At 42.9% G+C, this 17996-nt stretch overlaps 1 protein-coding gene across 3 annotated transcripts in view; it reads right to left on the reverse strand.

Moving 5' to 3' along the window:
- The window catches only part of UBE2H (ubiquitin conjugating enzyme E2 H), a 123987-nt gene extending 114929 nt beyond the window's left edge, over window positions 1–9058 (reverse strand). Inside the window, exon 1 of one of the 3 annotated variants that reach the window (XM_036246606.1) lies at window positions 8910–9058. In XM_036246606.1, coding sequence (XP_036102499.1) covers window positions 8910–8962 — 53 coding nt within the window. In that variant the 5' untranslated portion in view covers window positions 8963–9058. The remainder of the gene's footprint in view (window positions 1–8909) is intronic. The other 2 variants (XM_036246610.1, XM_036246607.1) reach the window with 2 other exon arrangements.
- Between the last annotated feature and the right edge of the window lie 8938 nt (window positions 9059–17996).

Genomic DNA, 17996 nt, shown 5'->3' on the forward strand with positions numbered 1-17996 from the left:
CCTGGCTCTTGAAGGCTTGGGTTCTTCCAGGCATGGCAGTTACCTCTACAAGCATCAGGCTGCAAACAACCAGCCAACCACCTTTCCCAAACATCTGGTGAGGTACAAAGAAGCAACTACTATAACCATAGTACCTGCCCATAAAAATGTAACAACAATCTCTCAAAAGTACACACTGACTTTTCTGTATTTTCAAAGGTTTCTACATTGCACATAAATTACATTTTGGCAATCTGAATATAACACACCCTGATACATGTGCTCAGAGCATCATCCTTGTGTCTGACAACTGAACCAAAGTCTCCCACTGAATAAATTGTCATTGCCTCCAACCTGAAATAGGCATAAACCAGACTGTCTTTTTTCTTATTAGCAAAGCTAAAAATTCCAGCGGTCAGTTAATTTTTAAGCAACATTTATGTAAACACCTATATATAAATTCTAATGTTTGTAATTTATCAGAAAGAATGATAGCAACAACTACTACAAAGTAATGTCTAATTTTTTATTACAGCAATGTCTATTAATTAGTTATCAAATAACTAACATAGAATGCCAAAAAATAACACAAACCCCCCATCATTTTGTTAAAAATTAACTTTGAAAAAAGCATAAATGGTGATGGGACAAAGACCTGACTTGAGTAGTGAACACACAAGACAGTGTACTGTATTGTGAAATTGTGCACCTGAAACCTGTATAATTTTGTTAACCAGTGTCACCCCATAAATTCAATAGAAAAGAAAAAAAAATTACAGAAAAACATATTAAAGGATATTCTAACTCTGAAAATCTGTTTCCAGTTCTGCACTGAGTTACTACTGGTTCCTTTCCTGTTTAGTCCATATGAAAATTGAAGATAATATTCAGACCTCAACAGTCCTATGTAAATATCTGTAAACTGCTGTAAAGATAACTGGAGGTGCTAAGTAAAACAAATGTTATTAAAATGTTTTTAATCAGCCCTGGCCGGTTCGGCTCAGCAGTTAGAGCGTCGGTCTGCGGTCCGAGAGACCCGGGTTCGGTTCCCGCTAAGGGCATGTACCTCGGTTGCAGTTTGTCCCCGGCTCTGCTTGGGTCGTGCGGGTGGTGGCCACTCGATGTGTCCCTTTCACATCGATGTTTCTCTCTCTCTCCCTCCCTCCCACTCTATCTGAAAAAAGAATGGAAAAATGTCCTCGGATGAGGATTTAAAAAAAAAAATGTTTTTAATCAGTATTTTATAAAAGCAAAAGGGTACCATCAACAAAAAGTGTGCTCACCTTTTCAAAAAGTTTACAAAGTCTTACTAGCAAATGCAAAAATATGTTATTTGTGACCATAACTGTTGGAGTACCATTTAAAAAGGACTACCAAACAAAAATATTTCACAATGAATCTTTAATTCACTAACTTTGAATGGGAGAGAGGGAAAACCAGCTACAAACTAACTCGGACAGAGTTAAGGTAGAAATCAGTGTTTAGGATCATGCTATTTAATGTGATTCCTTTAAAATACACAACTGAAACAATAGTTTAATGTCACAATCTACCTGTGCAGACTATTACCAGTATAACTTAAATTCAAGCTACCTGTTAAAAAGTTAAACCTATGCCAACCAAAAGTGGACTCATCTATGACACTCCTACATATTTACCCATATTTGTAGTAGCCCCAAACTGGAAATAACCCAACTGTTCATAAAAAGGTAAATGCATAAACAAACTGTGGTGTAGCCATACAAGGAAATACTACCCAGCAGTAAAAAGGAAAGAACTACATAGTAACAGCAAGAAGGAATCCCAAAATATGGTGAAAGAATCCACACACAAAAAGTACATATTGTTTGATTCTATTTATAGAAAATTCTAGAAAATACAAAATAATAATAGTGACAAGAAAGATGAAGGACAGAAAGACTACCTAGAGGCACAAGAAACTTTTAGGGACGATGACTATGTTCATTACCATGATTGTGGTGATGAGCTTCATGGGTGATACTTATGTCAAAACTTATCAATTTTGCCCTAGCTGGTGCAGCTTGGTTGGTTGGGCGTTGTCCAGTGCACCGAGAGGCCACCTGTTTGATTCCTGGTCAGGGCACATACCCAGGGTTTCGGGTTCAATCCATGGGTTGGGGTGCGTGCAGGAGGCAATGTTTCTCTCTCACATCTATGTTTCTCTCTCTCTTGCTCTAAAAAAAAAAAAAATCAATACAAACTTTTTATTTTAAAAAACTTATCAATTTAAATATAAAGTTATTTTATATCAATTATACTTCAATAAACAATTGGGAAAAAATTCAAGATACCAAAACTAATTCTACAGCTCCTGCCAGTCATATCTATCTGCTCCTGAATGTTATATATGTAACCCACCAACTCACAGTATAGGTACTTTTAGAAGTACAAAAGTATCCCTAATTTGAAGACCACCATATCATAAAAAAATATGAAAGTTTCAATGAAGAGATCAGAATTCATCTTTCATCATTTTGCCAGGCTGACTGCTTCAGTGCTGAAATAACACCAACAAAAACACAACAGAACAAAATGAAAGCCCACTGAGTGTGGGCCCCAAGACTTTCAGTTAAATATTTTCATTCAAATGTTTACCTTCTTTGGTCTAAAATCCCATTTCTGGAAAACAGAAGTAATCCAAGAATACAGGAAAAGCCTTAAGCACAAAAGGTTAATTTCAATCTTATTTATCACAGAAAAATGACAAAGAATTAAACCAATAAATGGCATATTACATCAGTTATTCATTATGTCTAAAATTTTTAACTGTGAAAAACAATTACAAAAATATTAAGCAGAAACAGGGTGTACACAGTATAATCAACAGGTTGAAATATATATCGGGGGAGGGGCTGATGAAAAAAACATCATTTGAGGACAAAGATTATTAAATTGTCCCTAGACCAACAGCATTATCATCTGGGAACTTGTTAGAAATGCAAGTTCTCAGGCCACACTCTACACCTCCTGGTGTAGACAATTCCAGGGGTAGGACCCAGCAACCTTTTTTAACAAACCTCCAGATAATAGAAAACCACTGTCTAGGATATGATTATGGATAACTATTTTCTTTCTCTTTTTATAACCTGCATTTTCCTACAATTATCTTAGTACTTGTGTAACCCAACTAAGTTTTTTCCATTAAAGTATTTTACTAAAATTTACACTGTGATCCATAGTTGAAAAGCCATTGCACTATAAGCCCTTTTGCAGGTCTGTATTGTATGCCTAAAAATCAAACGATTCTTGGAACCATTAAGTCTGTTAACACAGAACAAGATACTAAATTATATACACTTTATCTAAATGCAAGTCAAGGTGCTAGGGAAACAGCACACCACCAGAAAACCAACAAATCCATAGTTTTCTAACACATGCACACAAACAAGGTAAGGGACTTTTATGGGTCACATATGCAAAAGATTTCCCCCCCAAAAGCTGAATTTTTAGACTTGCATGTAATTTACTAGAACTGCACTATAGGAATCAGATGTCCTAAAGCTGCGAATGCTTACTCATATAGGTTCCTGCCTACCCAAAATAAGTATTAGTATGTTATATTTGTCACCAAAATCAAGGCAGAGAAGACAAATTCAGAACACTGGGAGTTGCCAAAGCTTTAACTTTGAGTTTGAAGACCATTAAACTGTTCTACCTCCCATCTCATCATCTCACTAAAACAGAGGCCAAAGGAAATAACAGGCAAAACACAGGTTCTCAACTGATACTGGAGCTAGTTTAAACATTACATAATTGTCTACACTTTGAGCACAAATCAAAGAGTAACAAAGATTACTAACTTAGGGATAGACTAACTACTGATTAATAGCAAAATACTAAAGTTATGTCAAAGACAAATGGCTACACATTTTAATTTTCTTGTTTCCATTTTTTAACATCTATATTTTGTTTTGTTAATCCTCACCTGAGGATATTTTTTCCCCATTGATTTTAAATAGAGTGGAAGAGAGGGAGGGACAGACAGAGAGAGAGAGAAACATCAATGTGGGAGAGACCAGGGCCAGGAATCGAACCTGCAATCCAGGTACATGCCCTTGATTGAAATTGAACCCTTGACCCTTCAGTCCATGGACCAATGCTCTAACTGCTAAGCCAAACCGGCCAGGAAAACATCTATGTTTTAAATAAGTGGAACACAGCCTGGCCAGTGTGGCTCAGTGGTTGAGCGTTGACCCATGCACCAAGAGGTCACCAGTTCAATTCCTGGTCAGGGAACATGCCCAGGTGTGGGCCCAATTCCCAGTGGGGGGCATGCAGGAGGCAGCCAATCGATGTTCTCTCTCAACATTGTTTCTCTCTCCCTCTCCCTTCCTCTCTCTCTAAAATCAATAAAGAAAAAAAAATTTTTTTTAATAAATAAGTGGTACACAGATTCCCATACATCTCATCACATAAAACATTTTAACCTTTCTATTCCTTGGAAAGTCAATTCTGAAAATAAATAGAAATTATTCATAAAGGTAATACATACAGTGCTAACCTTTTTTTAAAAGAAATTTGGCCTTGGCCAGTTTGACTCAGCAGTTAGAGTGTCGGCCCTTGGACCAATGATTCTCAAGTTAAATTCTGTTCAAGGGCACGTACCTTGGTTGCGGTTCATCTGGTTGGGGGTCGTACGGGAGGCAGCCAGTCAATGTGTCTCTCTCACACTGATGTTTCTCCCCCCGCCCCCCCCCCCATCTGAAGATAAATAGTATACTCAGGTGAGGATTTTAAAAAAATATTTGACTAGTTATAGAAGCATCATAACCACCCACACTGAAATTTTTCATTACTAAATTCCCAGCATTTAACACCAAACCTGGCACAAAGGGGGTACTCAAACATTTGAGGGGATGAACTGTTATTGAAAGCTTCTGAACCCTTAAGCAGATAACCAGAATTCTGTAAGATTCACTAACATTGTAAATGAATTTAGAATAAGTCACTGTCCCTTTCTAGAACTCTTACAGCTTTTGCAGGTAGAAGCTTACATTTCTAACCATACTTTTGAATCTTTGCATGAGTCAGTTAAAGTACACTTAAAGTAACAACATATCCTGTTTTAATTTTCTGACCTCCCTCTGAAAAAGGGAATCTTTGAAAATTCTTGGTATTATAAAGTTCCAAAATCTCACACCAATAACAAATATAGTGTATGCCAAGTTCCCATTATTATCAGATCTACTTTTCTGATTTAACCTTGAACATTTCTTTTACTCCAAGAGGTCATATTTTATTCTCCTCCTTTTACCCCTTGAAAATGCACTTGGATCCTGTAACACCACAAACAAGGCCTCCCCAGCCCATACTTCTTTTGTATATAAACACACTCTGGCCACACACTCCATCAGCTGTTTGGTAGCTCCACCCCTCCTCCTTTTCCGGGTAGTAACAGAGCAGCCAATGAGCTGTGAGGAGCTGTGCCTGCGGCCTTTTGCCTGCATACGCTTTTCCAAAACAAGCAGCTCCAGCCTTCAGCAGGGGCCACTGGTTCACAGATAAAAGGATCACCAGGCTGTGCAACAGGGTGAGACTAACCCCACCAACAAGGAAACCCGTGTAATCTGAGCTGTTTGTTTCTCCACCAGGGAGAACTTAAACCCATATTCCTTTAGGGCAAATCACGCTTTAAGGTCACCAGAGTCCCAGTTCTCAAACAATCTAAATAATCAGCAGGGTTTGAGATGGAAACCTCCAGGGTTGCCAAGCTGGAAACAGCACAGTATTACTAATCTACCTGACTGCAGACAAATGGCCACACTATTCACAACCATTCCACCAGATTTGGGCTAACTGCAAGTTTCTTGATTGGGTCACATTCTTCATAGGGCCCAAAAATCATGTACATCAGTTTCTAGGCTCCTGAAGAGGTTTGCACAACACTCAACAAAGGATCAGAAGAGAAACAATGAATGAGTCAGAGTTTCAGAACATAATCGCCCAGCAGATTATTAAGTGAATCGGTGCAAAACACTCACTCCCTGTATAACTTGGGAGTCAGTTCTCCTCCTACCAACCCGTCACAAAAGAAATATCACCGACTCCAAACAGAGTCGGTGACTCCTAAAGAGGTGGTGGAAGGCAGTGGCCAATTAGTTACACATCCTCTTCCCTCCCTACCCCCACACCGCTACTTTCCTACTATACAGGTTCCCTACCAGGCTGTAAATCGCGGTGGCATAATTACACTCAGGAGACATTCAAAAATGGGCTGAAACAGGAGATTGCAATGAAACCAGTTATCAGCCTCCACACCAAAGAAATCATCAAGGGACACTGAGGGGGCAAAAAGCAAGTACATTCCTTCAGACCTTTTCTACTTCCTCTCCACCGTCTTTCATTTTCAACCCCCAGCCCTTTTATGCAATTGTACTCATTTTCATAGTGGGTTGGGGAAATTTTTCCTTAAATGTTTTGTTGAATATACCTTACTCAAAAACTGTTGGCTCCATCTGGGCCTACTAATGTGAATTCAACAGAGAAAGGAGGCCACAAAATCTCTCAACCCCACAAGGCACACACAAAAGGAAATACGAAAATTTTAACTTCCAAACTACGTTAGCCCAGAAAATAACAAACATGAAACAAAGATAACCTCTGCCTTCTAAATCCCGAGACTGTTGTCCTATCTCAGAGATCTATGATTTTAAAGCACCTCAGCTTTCTTTTGTCAGAAAGGAAGGTGGGGAAAGAACAGAAGGCCAATGCATCTTAGCCTTTTTTCATCTTCTACTAAAAATAAGCTATGAAATAAGCCACTTAGGGGAAGAAAAAAAGAAAGACACCCTGCTGTTCTTTGTCTGTTTTCCTCTCCCTCTCCGCCCCCCACACCCCGACTCCTAAATGCGGTAATCATTCTAGATGCCACAACTACTAAATGAACAAAAGGCACTGTATGGAAAAGGCATCAGGTCAAGTTAGGCCTCACCCTTTATCCTCAATCTTCTAAAAATATATATGTATATCATTTGAGAATCTGACATTGATCAAAAACAGCTGGCATTCTCTCACCCACCCCCCATCCCAATTAAACATTAGGTAGAAATTTGCATTAGGTGTGACAGTAACTCTCAATTCAAGATAAAAATAACTCAGATTCTGCCACCATGTCATTTCCTAGTTTCTAAACAAAAAACCTGAAACTGCTTTGTGTAACATGTACCCACAGCCACAGTTACAAGTTTTCCTGAAACCTTATGAAAAGCCAACATTTCTGGTATCATTCACATATTTACAAAACTCAATCAGAGCCACAAACAGCTCATAAAGAGTCTCACTTATGCCTGGGCATACGTTTGGTACATAATATATACTTTATTACTTGCTCCTCTCTCTAATCTCCACTCCCACCTCCCCAAAATTCTGAACTTCAAACCCTAAAACTTAGAAGTCTATCTGTTCCTAATTTCTAGGCAAGTTTTCCTAAGTGAGAAGAAAAACACCTTTTTATTCCTGAAAAGATTATGAAAAGAAAATCTCTTGCCCAGGCAACCTCCCTCCCATCCCCCGCTTCCAAACCAAATGCAAAAACTACTTGTTTAAAACTTCAGCGAATTCCATAACTGAGTATTTGACAACAATCATCCATCTCTACATAGAGGTAAAACGTCCAATCAAAAATAGTAACAAATAAAAGGAAAGAAGGAATTCACCTGAAGAATCTAGCAAACAACTTGAGTTATATAAACAAAACCCTGCAACAGGGGGAAATGGTGGGGGGATGGGGGTGAGAGAGAAAGAGAAGCAGGAGACAGGACTTTTTAACTGTTTCACACACTACCACTTCCCACCCTAGTTTCCCCCTCTCCCCAGTGCTTAGTAGTTCAGAACACTGGGCTCATTTGCTCTCCCCCCCACGCTCTAAATTATCCCTCAAAAAATTTCTCAATTTGTCACAGGAACCTTCGCGAATTTCTCTAGTTGGTCATAAAATAATTAGTCTGGACTCCAACCAAAACCACTGCCTGAAGGACTCTTATCAGTTACAGCTTTCCCACTGCTGCTACCACCAGAGTACATAAAGTTGGGGGGGGGGATGGAATAAAGGGTGTCATTTGGCAATTATTTCCCAAGAACCTTATCTTCATAGAGGGAATTGGCTTAAGTGGCTAGTACAGGGGCTATTTTGTCAAGGAGATCCTCTTTCTTTCCCTCCCCCCAGCTGTCATATCCACAATATGGAGGTGGCCACTTGCTGGAGGGCCTGGGGTCCTCACCACATACAACTATGGGTGGGATAGGCTGTGTCGGTGGAGAGAAAAACAGTGGGATTCTTCTAGGGACCAGAAAGCTTAACAGGGGTCTCTGATTTAAAACATTTAGAGCTCTTTACCACTTACAAGAGGGGGCAATGAGCAGACTACTCTCTTCCTAATATAGAAAGGAATTAGGGATAAAGGAGGTCACTTGAGTTACCCCAGTTCAAGAAGCACTGTGAGTGGAGGGAATGGTGGCATCTCAAGAAAGGGAAAGGGGCTTCACTCTCGGGAATTTCTATCTCGAGTTCCTAAATCAGGAGCAAGCAAACAGGAAAGAGAGACCCTGAAGGTGGGCTTGGTGGTAAGGTGGCTGTCTTGCAAAAAAAGGAGAAAAAAAAAAAAAGGCCGTCTTGGGAGTCCAAACGTCGTGGAGGAAAGTCACGGGCACTGGGGGGGAGGGGGGTGCTGCAAGAGCGAGGAAAAACGCACATTTAGGGGTTCTGCAGATAAAGGGGGAGCTGAAAAGGCTCTCGGTTCCTGGGAGGTGCCAAGGAGCCGCCGTAGGCACCGGGGGGAGGGAAGGGAGGATAGAGCCTCGGACAGTGGCCTGGAGTGCCCCAGGGCCCTTGCTTGGGTTTCAGGGGGTGCTCTGAGCATCCCCACACCGCCCCCTACATTCAGCCCGAACCCCCCCTCCACGAAGGATACAGCTTGACCACGTCCGTGTCCATCCGCCTCTTGCCCGGACTGGGGGATGACATGGTGTCGCCGCTGCCTCCCCGTCTCCTGCGCCGCCGCCGCCGCCTCTCTTCCTTCCTCCGCCGTCTGTCACGGGCCCCGGGCCCCGGCTCTGAGGAGCCCGCGGCCGCGCCGGCTCCTCGGTGGAGGTGGCAACACCCCCGCGATCCTGTCGGGTCCAGTCAGCCGCCGCCGCCGCCCCCGCACGGGGGAACACCGGGCACTGTCCGGCCGAGTGGGGGTGGGGACCCTGCGGCGCCCGGCTCGGGCTGCCCCTCTCCGGCTGTGGGTTCCGGCGCGGCACGGCCCCGGCGCTACTCTGCGCCGCGCGACGTTCCCTCCTGCCTACTCTAGCTCTCTAGTCTACTCGCCCGCTCACCCTCTCGCCGGCTCCCTAGCAGCCTCCACGACCAGCGGACGACTCCTGCTCAGTCGGCCTCTCTACCCCAGCCTCGCTCTGGGCGCCGTGACGTCAGCTCTGTGACGTCATCTGCGGGGCGGGTCCAGGGACGAAAGGGGTGGGGCGCCGCTGCCGCGGCGTGAGCTTTCCCGGGGGGTTCTGGGAGATGTAGTTCCTCTTTCTCCTGCCTTCACAGCCCACTGCCCCCTCCCCCTACACCCTCACACACTTAATCGCTCAACTGCCGGTGTCGTTATCGTCTTTGTAAACGATAACAGTAAATAATAGTAATATTATTACATTGATGTGTTTTAGGGTAATGAACCTCTTTCTCACATACACTATTAAAAACGCTGTTTATTTGATTTAAGGAGGACCAGGTGGCGATTACTCAGGCACCAAAATCTGGAAAATTCCCACAGCGGCAGGTTCCCTACACTCTGCTCCCTCCTTGGATGGAGAGAATTTGTTTGCTGCGGTTGTAGAGTATAGGAAGGCTTCCTTGGAGCTTGCAAACCAGGGTTCACTACCCTCCATGTGTATAGGGCCACTATCTCAAAGATTAGAGTTGAAGCACCAAGGTGACAAAGCCAAAAGTAATTTAGCACTCACATCCTTAATCTGCAGAATATGGGGTAATTTCACAAAGTGAATGACTGTTAGAAGCAGGAACATCTTAAATATTCCGTAGTTCAGGACAAAGATCATATGCTCTCCAAATTTTTATACCAACCCTAGTACTCTCTCATTCATTCAATAGATATTTATTGAGCACCTACTGTACTGATCACTCTGTTGGACATAAGGATAGCATGGTAAAATAAAAAAATCCGTTTACACAACCCTCCCAATATGGTCTGTGTAGCCAGAGTGTCGGCATCACCTGGGAACTCATTAGAAATGCAGGCTAGAGGCCCAGGCCAGGTAGCTCAGTTGGTTAGAACACCATCCCCATATGTCAAGGTTGTAGGGTTGAGGCACATACAGTAGGCAACCAAACTATCTCTCTCTCTCAAGTATGTCTCCTAGTCAGAATTTTTTTTTAAAGCAACCAATGAACCAATAAATAAGTGGGACAATAAATCAATTTTTCTCTCAAATCAATAAATGAAAATAAAAAATAAAAATAAAGGCAGATTAGCCCCACCTGTGTGGCTCATGGTTGAGTGTCGACCCATGCACCAGAGGTCGCCGGTTCGATTCCTGGTCAGGGCATATGCCCAGGTTGTGGGCCTGATCCCCATGGGGGGACATGCAGGAGGTGGCCAATCAATGTTCTCTCTCATCAATGTTTCTTTCTCTCTCTCCCTCCCTCCCTTTCTAAAAATCAACAAAGAAAATACATAAAATTAAATAAATAAACAAATAAATGCAGTTTAGAGCTTCAGCTCAGACCTATTGAATTAGAATGTGCAGTTTTAACAAGGTCCCCAGGTGCTTTCTATGCTCAGTGAAGTTAGAGAGACACTACTCAACAAGGCACTCAAAAAAAAGTGAGAAGTGATATGAAACCCAGGAGTCAACCTAGCAAAGAGGGCAGGAAAGAGTGCTCAAGGCATCTCTCTCTATATATATATATATCACTTTTTACTACCATCAGTTTTCAAAATGTTCATCTATGAATCCACTTGTATGTTTCAGTCCCCTTACTATTCACACACACACACACACACACACAAGGCACCAGCAATCAGCTAAAGTTGAATGTTATTTGCTCCTATGATTACATCCCTCAAAAAGATAGGTAATTTATGTGTGTGTATGTGCTAAATATACATAACATAAAATTTGCCATTTTAACAATTTTTTAATGTTAATTTTAATTTTTTTATTTATTGATATTAGAGAGAGAGGGAGAGAAAGATAGAAACATCGATAAGAGAGAACATCGATTGGCCACCTCATGCATGTCCCCACTGGGGATCAGGTCCACAACCTAGGCATAGGCCCTGACCGGGAATCGAACCGGTGACCTCTTGGTGCGTGGGTTGATGCTCAACCACTGAGCAAAACCACACCAACTGGGCACCATTTTAACCATTTAGGAGAGTACAGTTTAGTGGTATTAAACACATTCACTATGTTGTGCAACTGTCACTACCATCCATTTCCAGAACTTTTTTATCATCCCAAACAGAAACTCTGTCCTCATTCATTCCTCATTCCTCCCAGCCCCTAGTAACCTCTATTCTACTTTCTGAAAAAGAAGGGCTATTTTAACAGCTTCTAAAAGGGGTGCATTATTCATTCCTACTGCACATAGTAATTCTGTCAGAAAGACATACCTGAATGAAGAGATTTCTGACCCTTTATATGACCTCTTTGTTAAAGGAAGATAAAGATGGAGCAGAAATTTTTTCCTGACTGGGTTTCCTCTGGGTTCTTCACGCTTCTGTTGCTGCTACCTCCTCTCCTAGCTTGACTACCCACCCTCCTTCACCGGTAACTCCCACTCCCATGCTGAGACAGTGCTTCTCAAGCTTTGGTGTACTTCAGAATCACCTGGGGGAGCTTGTTAGTGTCCAGGTCCCACCCCTGGGGATTCTGATTCAGAAGATCTACGTGTGGCTTGGACACCCATGTCTTTAACAAGCTCCCCAGATGATTCTGATGCAGGCCAAAGTTTGAGAACCACTGCTTGAAGATTCCAGTAGGCATCAGCACTTTCTTTTCTTTCTTTCTTTCTTTCTTTCTTTCTTTCTTTCTTTCTTTCTTTCTTTCTTTCTTCCTTTCTTCCTTTCTTCCTTTCTTCCTTTCTTCCTTTCTTCCTTTCTTCCTTTCTTCCTTTCTTCCTTTCTTCCTTTCTTTCTTTCTTTCTTTTTCTTTTCTTTTTCTTTTTTTTTGGTTCAGATAGAGCAGGAGGGAGAGAGAGGAAGAGAGAGAGAGAGCAAAACATCGACGTGAAAGGGACACATCGAATGGCTGCCACCCGCACAACCCAACCAGGGCTGGGGACAAACTGCAACCGAGATACCTGCCCTTAGTGGGAACCGAACCCAAGTCTCTCCGAACCACAGGCCGACGCTCTAACCGCTGAGCCAAATCAGCTAGGGTTCTTTTTTTTTAAATAATATATTTTTAATTGATTTTTTTAGAGAGAGAGAAAGGGAGAGAGAGAGAGAGATAGAAACATCGATGAGAGAGACACATCGATCGACTGCGTCCTGCACACCCCCCACCGGGGATCCAGCTGGAAACCCGGGCATATGCCTTGACCAGGAGTTGAACTAGGGACCTCTTGGTCCATGGGTCGATGCTGAGCCACTGAGTCATACCTTCTGGGCAGGCATTAGTACTTTCAAAACACCCGCCTGACCCGTCCAGGTGGGTCCTGTGCTTCCATAATGTCCTGTGCAAATAAGAATGTTTCCTCCCCACCTGAGAGCAAGATCGCAAGCTCAGAGGACCCAAAGGTGGTGTTTCCAGAACAGAAAGAACTGGTCAAGATGGGACACTGAGAAAGAAGGCATGAATGGGTCCTGAAATTTTGCCTGGGGCTTTAATCTTCACAGATGCTATGCTGCTGTGATCTAAGCACCAAGCAAAGCTAAACAAAGGAGTGTTTACTTGGGGAAACTTGTTCTGGACAGCACTGGAGAAGGTAGGGCTGCTGTACCTAGAAATGCGGTGGAGATTTAGCCCTCTGAGCAGCCACTGCAAAATGAATCACCCTTCCTAGTGTGTCTAGTAAGTATCGTAGCTCTGGGTTACTTTGGACAAACCTGCCCCTCTCCAGCTCTTAATTATGCCTCAGTTAATTGCATATATCCTCCTGGAGCCTCAATTTTCTCATCTGTAAAATGTGGCTCATAACTTGAGTGGGCTGATGGAGGAAATGGAAAAGATGAATGGGAAAGCCCCTTGTAAACTATAAATTGCTTTTCATAAAGTTACATGAAGTGTTCTTTACAAGGTGTAATATTATATTGGTGGCAGTATTATTGTATTATTAATATCAACCCCCCCGTTTGCCCCACTCCTTATGCACTGTATATCATTTGAGGAAAAGGGCATTCACTTTTGAGGGTTTTTTTTAAATTATTTTTTAAATATGTTTTTATTCATTTTTTTAGAGAGAGAAACATCAATGTAAGAGAGATACATCAATCTGTCGCCTCCTGCACGCCCCCCACTGGGCATCCAGCCCAAAACCCCAGCACATTCCCTGACATGGAATGAAACAGGGACTTCTTGGTCCCTGGACCACGCTCAATCCACTGAGCCACACAGCCCGGGCTTTTGGGGGTATTTTTATTTTATTTATTTTTATTGATTTTAGAGAGAGATGAAGGGAGAGGGAGAGAGATGGAAACATCGATGAGAGAGAATATCGATTGGCCGTCTCCTGCATGCCCCTCACTGGGGATTTGGCCTACAACCTGGACATGTGTCCTGACCGGGAATCGAACCAGCGACCTCTTGGTGCATGGGTCAACGCTCAACCACTGAGCCACACCGGCCAAGCACTTGGGGGTATTTTTAAAGATATTATAGCAGCCTAGCTGGTGTGGCTCAGTGGATTGAGTGTCAGTCTCATAGACTGAGGCCCTGGTTCGATTCCCAGCCCAGGCACATGCCCGTGTTGTGGAGCTGATAGATGTTTCTGTATCTCCCTTCCCCTCTCTCTTAAAAATCAATCAAAAAATATTTTAAAGAGTAAATAAAGATGGCCCTGGTCGATTTGGCTCAGCTGTTGGAGCCTCGGCCCTCAGACCAATGAGTTGCGGGTTGGAGGCAACCAATCAATGTGTCCCTCTCAGGTTAATGTTTCTCTCTCTCTCTCCCTCCCTCCCACTTTATCTGAGGCTAAATAGAAAAATGTCCTCAGGCGAGGATTAAAATAATAATAATAATAATAAATTTAAAAAAATAAAGATGTCATAGCATTGCCCTAGCTGGTGTTGCTAAGTGATTAGAGTGTTGGCCCAAGCACCAAAGGGTCGAGGGTTTGATTCCCAGTCAAGGGCATGTACCTGTTGCAAGTTCAATCCTGGCCTGGTCTGGGTGCATGCAGGAGGCAACCAATCAATGTGTCTCTTTCCCCCACTTCCACTCTCTCTAAAAATCAATGGAAAAAAATATCCTCAAGTGAGGATTTAAAAAATAATAAAATAAAGATGTCATAACATCAATTTCTTCTCTTTTTGGTGAAAATATGTTCACATTTTTATGATATGGCTTTTTCTCTCTGGGCCTTCTACCGTTTGTTCCTTCATAAATCTATCTTCCCTCTTCTGACTTCCTCCTCCCCTCCTCTTTCCTGAGTGTGAGGACTCCTAAAACCTGCCCTTGACCAGGTAGGTTCAAGAGGTGACTCCAAATGGTACCAAATGACAGCCCTGGTTTTACTTCTTTTTGGCTTATGAAATCTGGAGCTTATCTTGAGCAGAGCAAGTTTTCGTTCACTTTTTCCCCCAGTGCTCAGCCCTTCAGAATGTCAATAATTTACTCTAAGACAACGCTGGGCCTGGGAGTGTCTGTTTACATGTGTGCACACACTCGGCAGCATGCTGGCATGAGCCATGTTCTTCCTTATCAGGAACAACCAGGGGCACAGTGAGGGAACAGCTGTCCGACCCTGCCTGACTCACCAGTGTTGCAATCTGGGAAACATATTCGGCCTGTTTATCTCTCCCCAGGGCAGGGCCAAGCTTGACCAGTGGAGCCTCCGATCTCAGGAACAGTTTCTTAAAGGCAAGAAAGTACGTTTGGAGAGAATGTAATGCTTAGAGCAAGCCATTAAGAGGGAGTAAGATGAAACCACTCATTTGGTGGAGTAAGTAGAAGAGCCCAGCCCAGCCCAGAAGCTGCCCTATCACTGAAGGTACCTGTCAACCAACCCAACAGCACTAAAACCAAAGTAAATGTATCACTGTCCTCACCCAATGTGAAAGTCCCCCAAATAAGGCCTTATGGTTCCATTTGATCATTTCTAGTGGGAAATAGGTTCATCTGAACTGGCGTTCTTGGCATCTGAGATCACGGGTCCAGAATCCTCTATGGAAAATAGTATCAGCAGTTTTCTTGCTGCAATGGAAATAAAAGCTTAAAACTCATTTCAAGTTATCTTCATGTAACCATGTTACAATCTGTTCCCACAGAAGCAGTCATTGGGAGCACAGGAACAGGCAGGCCACACAGCAGCAAGGATGCCAAGATTTCATCTCCTGCTTTGCTATCATTTCCACAGTGTCTTTGTTTGCTACCTCTGCAACAGGCTCCTCAGGCTGACACCAACCTGCAAAGCAGCATGATTCAGTGAGAGCTTCAAACCTAGAGACAGATGACTCCTTTTAGTCCCAGGCCAGCTACCTATTATTGATGTACAGGCAAACCTCGGAGATATTGTAAATTTGATTCTAGGCCACTGCAATAAAGCGAGTTGTATTCTTTTTGCCGGTGGAGGGTCTTGCCTTTAATTTGTAAAAATGCAACATCTGCCCTGGCTGGTTTGATCAGTGGCTAGAGCGTCAGCCCGAAGACCAAAGGATCTCAGGTTTGATTCCCGGTCAGAGGCATGTACCTGGTTGCAGGTTCAATCCTTGATCAGGGTCATGCAGGAGGCAATCAATCAATGCATCTCTCTCACATCAATGTTTATCTCTCTCTCCCTCCCTCCCTTCTACTCTATCTAAAAAAAAAATCAATGGAAAAATATCTTTGGGTGAGGATTAACAACAACAACAAAAAGGCAACATTTGTGTGGCACAATAAAGGGAAACGCAATAAAATGAGATATGCCTGTAATGTGGGCAAGTAACCTAACCTTTGGGCCTCTGTTTAGTCATCTGTAAGATGGAATGATAGCACCTATACTACCCTTGCCTAGATCAAATAAAAGAGATGCTACAACCTCCAAAGTGCCAGTCATATGTAAGATACCATCACAGTCCTTCTACACACACACACACACACACACACACACACACACACACACCTTACTTTCTAATGCCAAGGCTCAAGGAAGGTGCAGGGTTGGAAATTATTCACACCTACATCCAGGAGCCCTCACCTGGACCAACCTCCCTATCTGGAGCTCTTGTTTTGCCAGTCGTGGCCACCTGTGTCTTTTGCTGCTTCCTCATCTCCCTGATCTGCAAATGCTAGAAGCCCCAGGCTCAGTTCTCAGGCCACTGTTCTTCATCTACATTCAAATCCTGGGTGACCTCATCCAGTCTCAGAGCATAAACAGCCATCTATACTCTGACTCCCTAATGTACATTTCTGACTGGGGCCTTGCCCCTGAACTCCAGATACATACATATCGCTGCCTATTAGACATTTTCTCATGTCCAAAAATAAACTTCTAATACCCTCTCCACCTCTTCTTCACACAGTTTTATCCATCTCAGTAAAGGGCATCTATTAAGTTAAAATATATGAAATTACCATTTTTAAAGTCAAGAATAGTAAAATATATCAACTTCAGAACATCCTTCTAGCTGTTCAGGCCAAATACTGTTGGCTCTACTATCAAATATATCCAGAATCTTTATCCCATTACTTCTATCAAGCCATCATCATTACTACAGTTGCTTTCCAACTGGCCTCTCTTTAATCCTTGCATTCACTCAGCTAGAAGCTAGTGATCCTTTTAAACCATATATCTGATCTTGTCTCCCTACTGTTCAAAACCCTCCAAGGACTTCACATTTCACTCTATGTTAAAGCCAAAGTCATCACAGGTTTTCCAGGCCCTACAGGAGCTGACCCTCCCCCCCTTTTCTCTCACTGCTTTCTAGCTACACTGGCCTTCTTACTGTTTCTCATATACACCAAGCATGTTCCTGCCACGGGGCCTTTGCACTTGCCACTCTCTCAGTCTAAAAAAGAAATAGCACCTTCTCCACAGAGCCTTACCAGCACCTCCTCTTCTCCTTTCTTGTTTAGCTTTTCTCCCTAGAACGTACCACCATCTCCGATATTACTTACTGTATTTTATTTAACTATTTGTTTGTATTCTCTCTTCACCAGAATGTAAACTCTATGAAGATAGGAATTTAGTCTGTTTCATTTACTGCTATACAGCCACCAATGCCTAGAACAGTATGTGGAGCACAGTAAATGCTCAAATATTGAATGACTAAAAGGAAGAAAGTAAAACTCTAGCAGAAAAGGCAACAAAAGATTAACAGCTTATAGCAGTCCCCAAGGGTCTCTATAGAGTGGCAGGAAACCTTATATACTGAACACCTACTCTATGCCAGGCATTGTACCAATTACTTACGACCTAACAACCTGGCAGGATAGATGTTATTTTGCCCTTTATGGATGAAGAACCTCAAGCTCAAAGAAGTTAAGTAATTTGCCCAAAGTCACATAGCCAGTAAATAGCAGCATCAGGGTTCATATCCAGGTCCCTGACTTCAAAGCCCATGCCACCCACATTCTGCTGTGCAACCCTGTTTTGTTTTGTTTTTTATCCTTACCTGAGGATATTTTTGCATTTATCTTCAGATAGAGCGAGAGGGAGAGAAGGGAGGAAGAGAGAGAAAGAAACATCGATGTGAGAGAGACTGGTTGCCACCCACACTGGGGACCCCGACCGGGGCCGGGGACAAACTGCAACCGAGGTACGTGCCCTTGGTGGGAACTGAACCCAGGTCTCTCTGGTCCATGGGCCGATGCTCTTACCACTGAGCCAAACCGACCAAGGT

The sequence above is a fragment of the Molossus molossus genome, unplaced genomic scaffold, assembly GCF_014108415.1.
Source record: "Molossus molossus isolate mMolMol1 unplaced genomic scaffold, mMolMol1.p scaffold_m16_p_7, whole genome shotgun sequence".
Classification (NCBI taxonomy): Eukaryota; Metazoa; Chordata; class Mammalia; order Chiroptera; family Molossidae; genus Molossus; species Molossus molossus.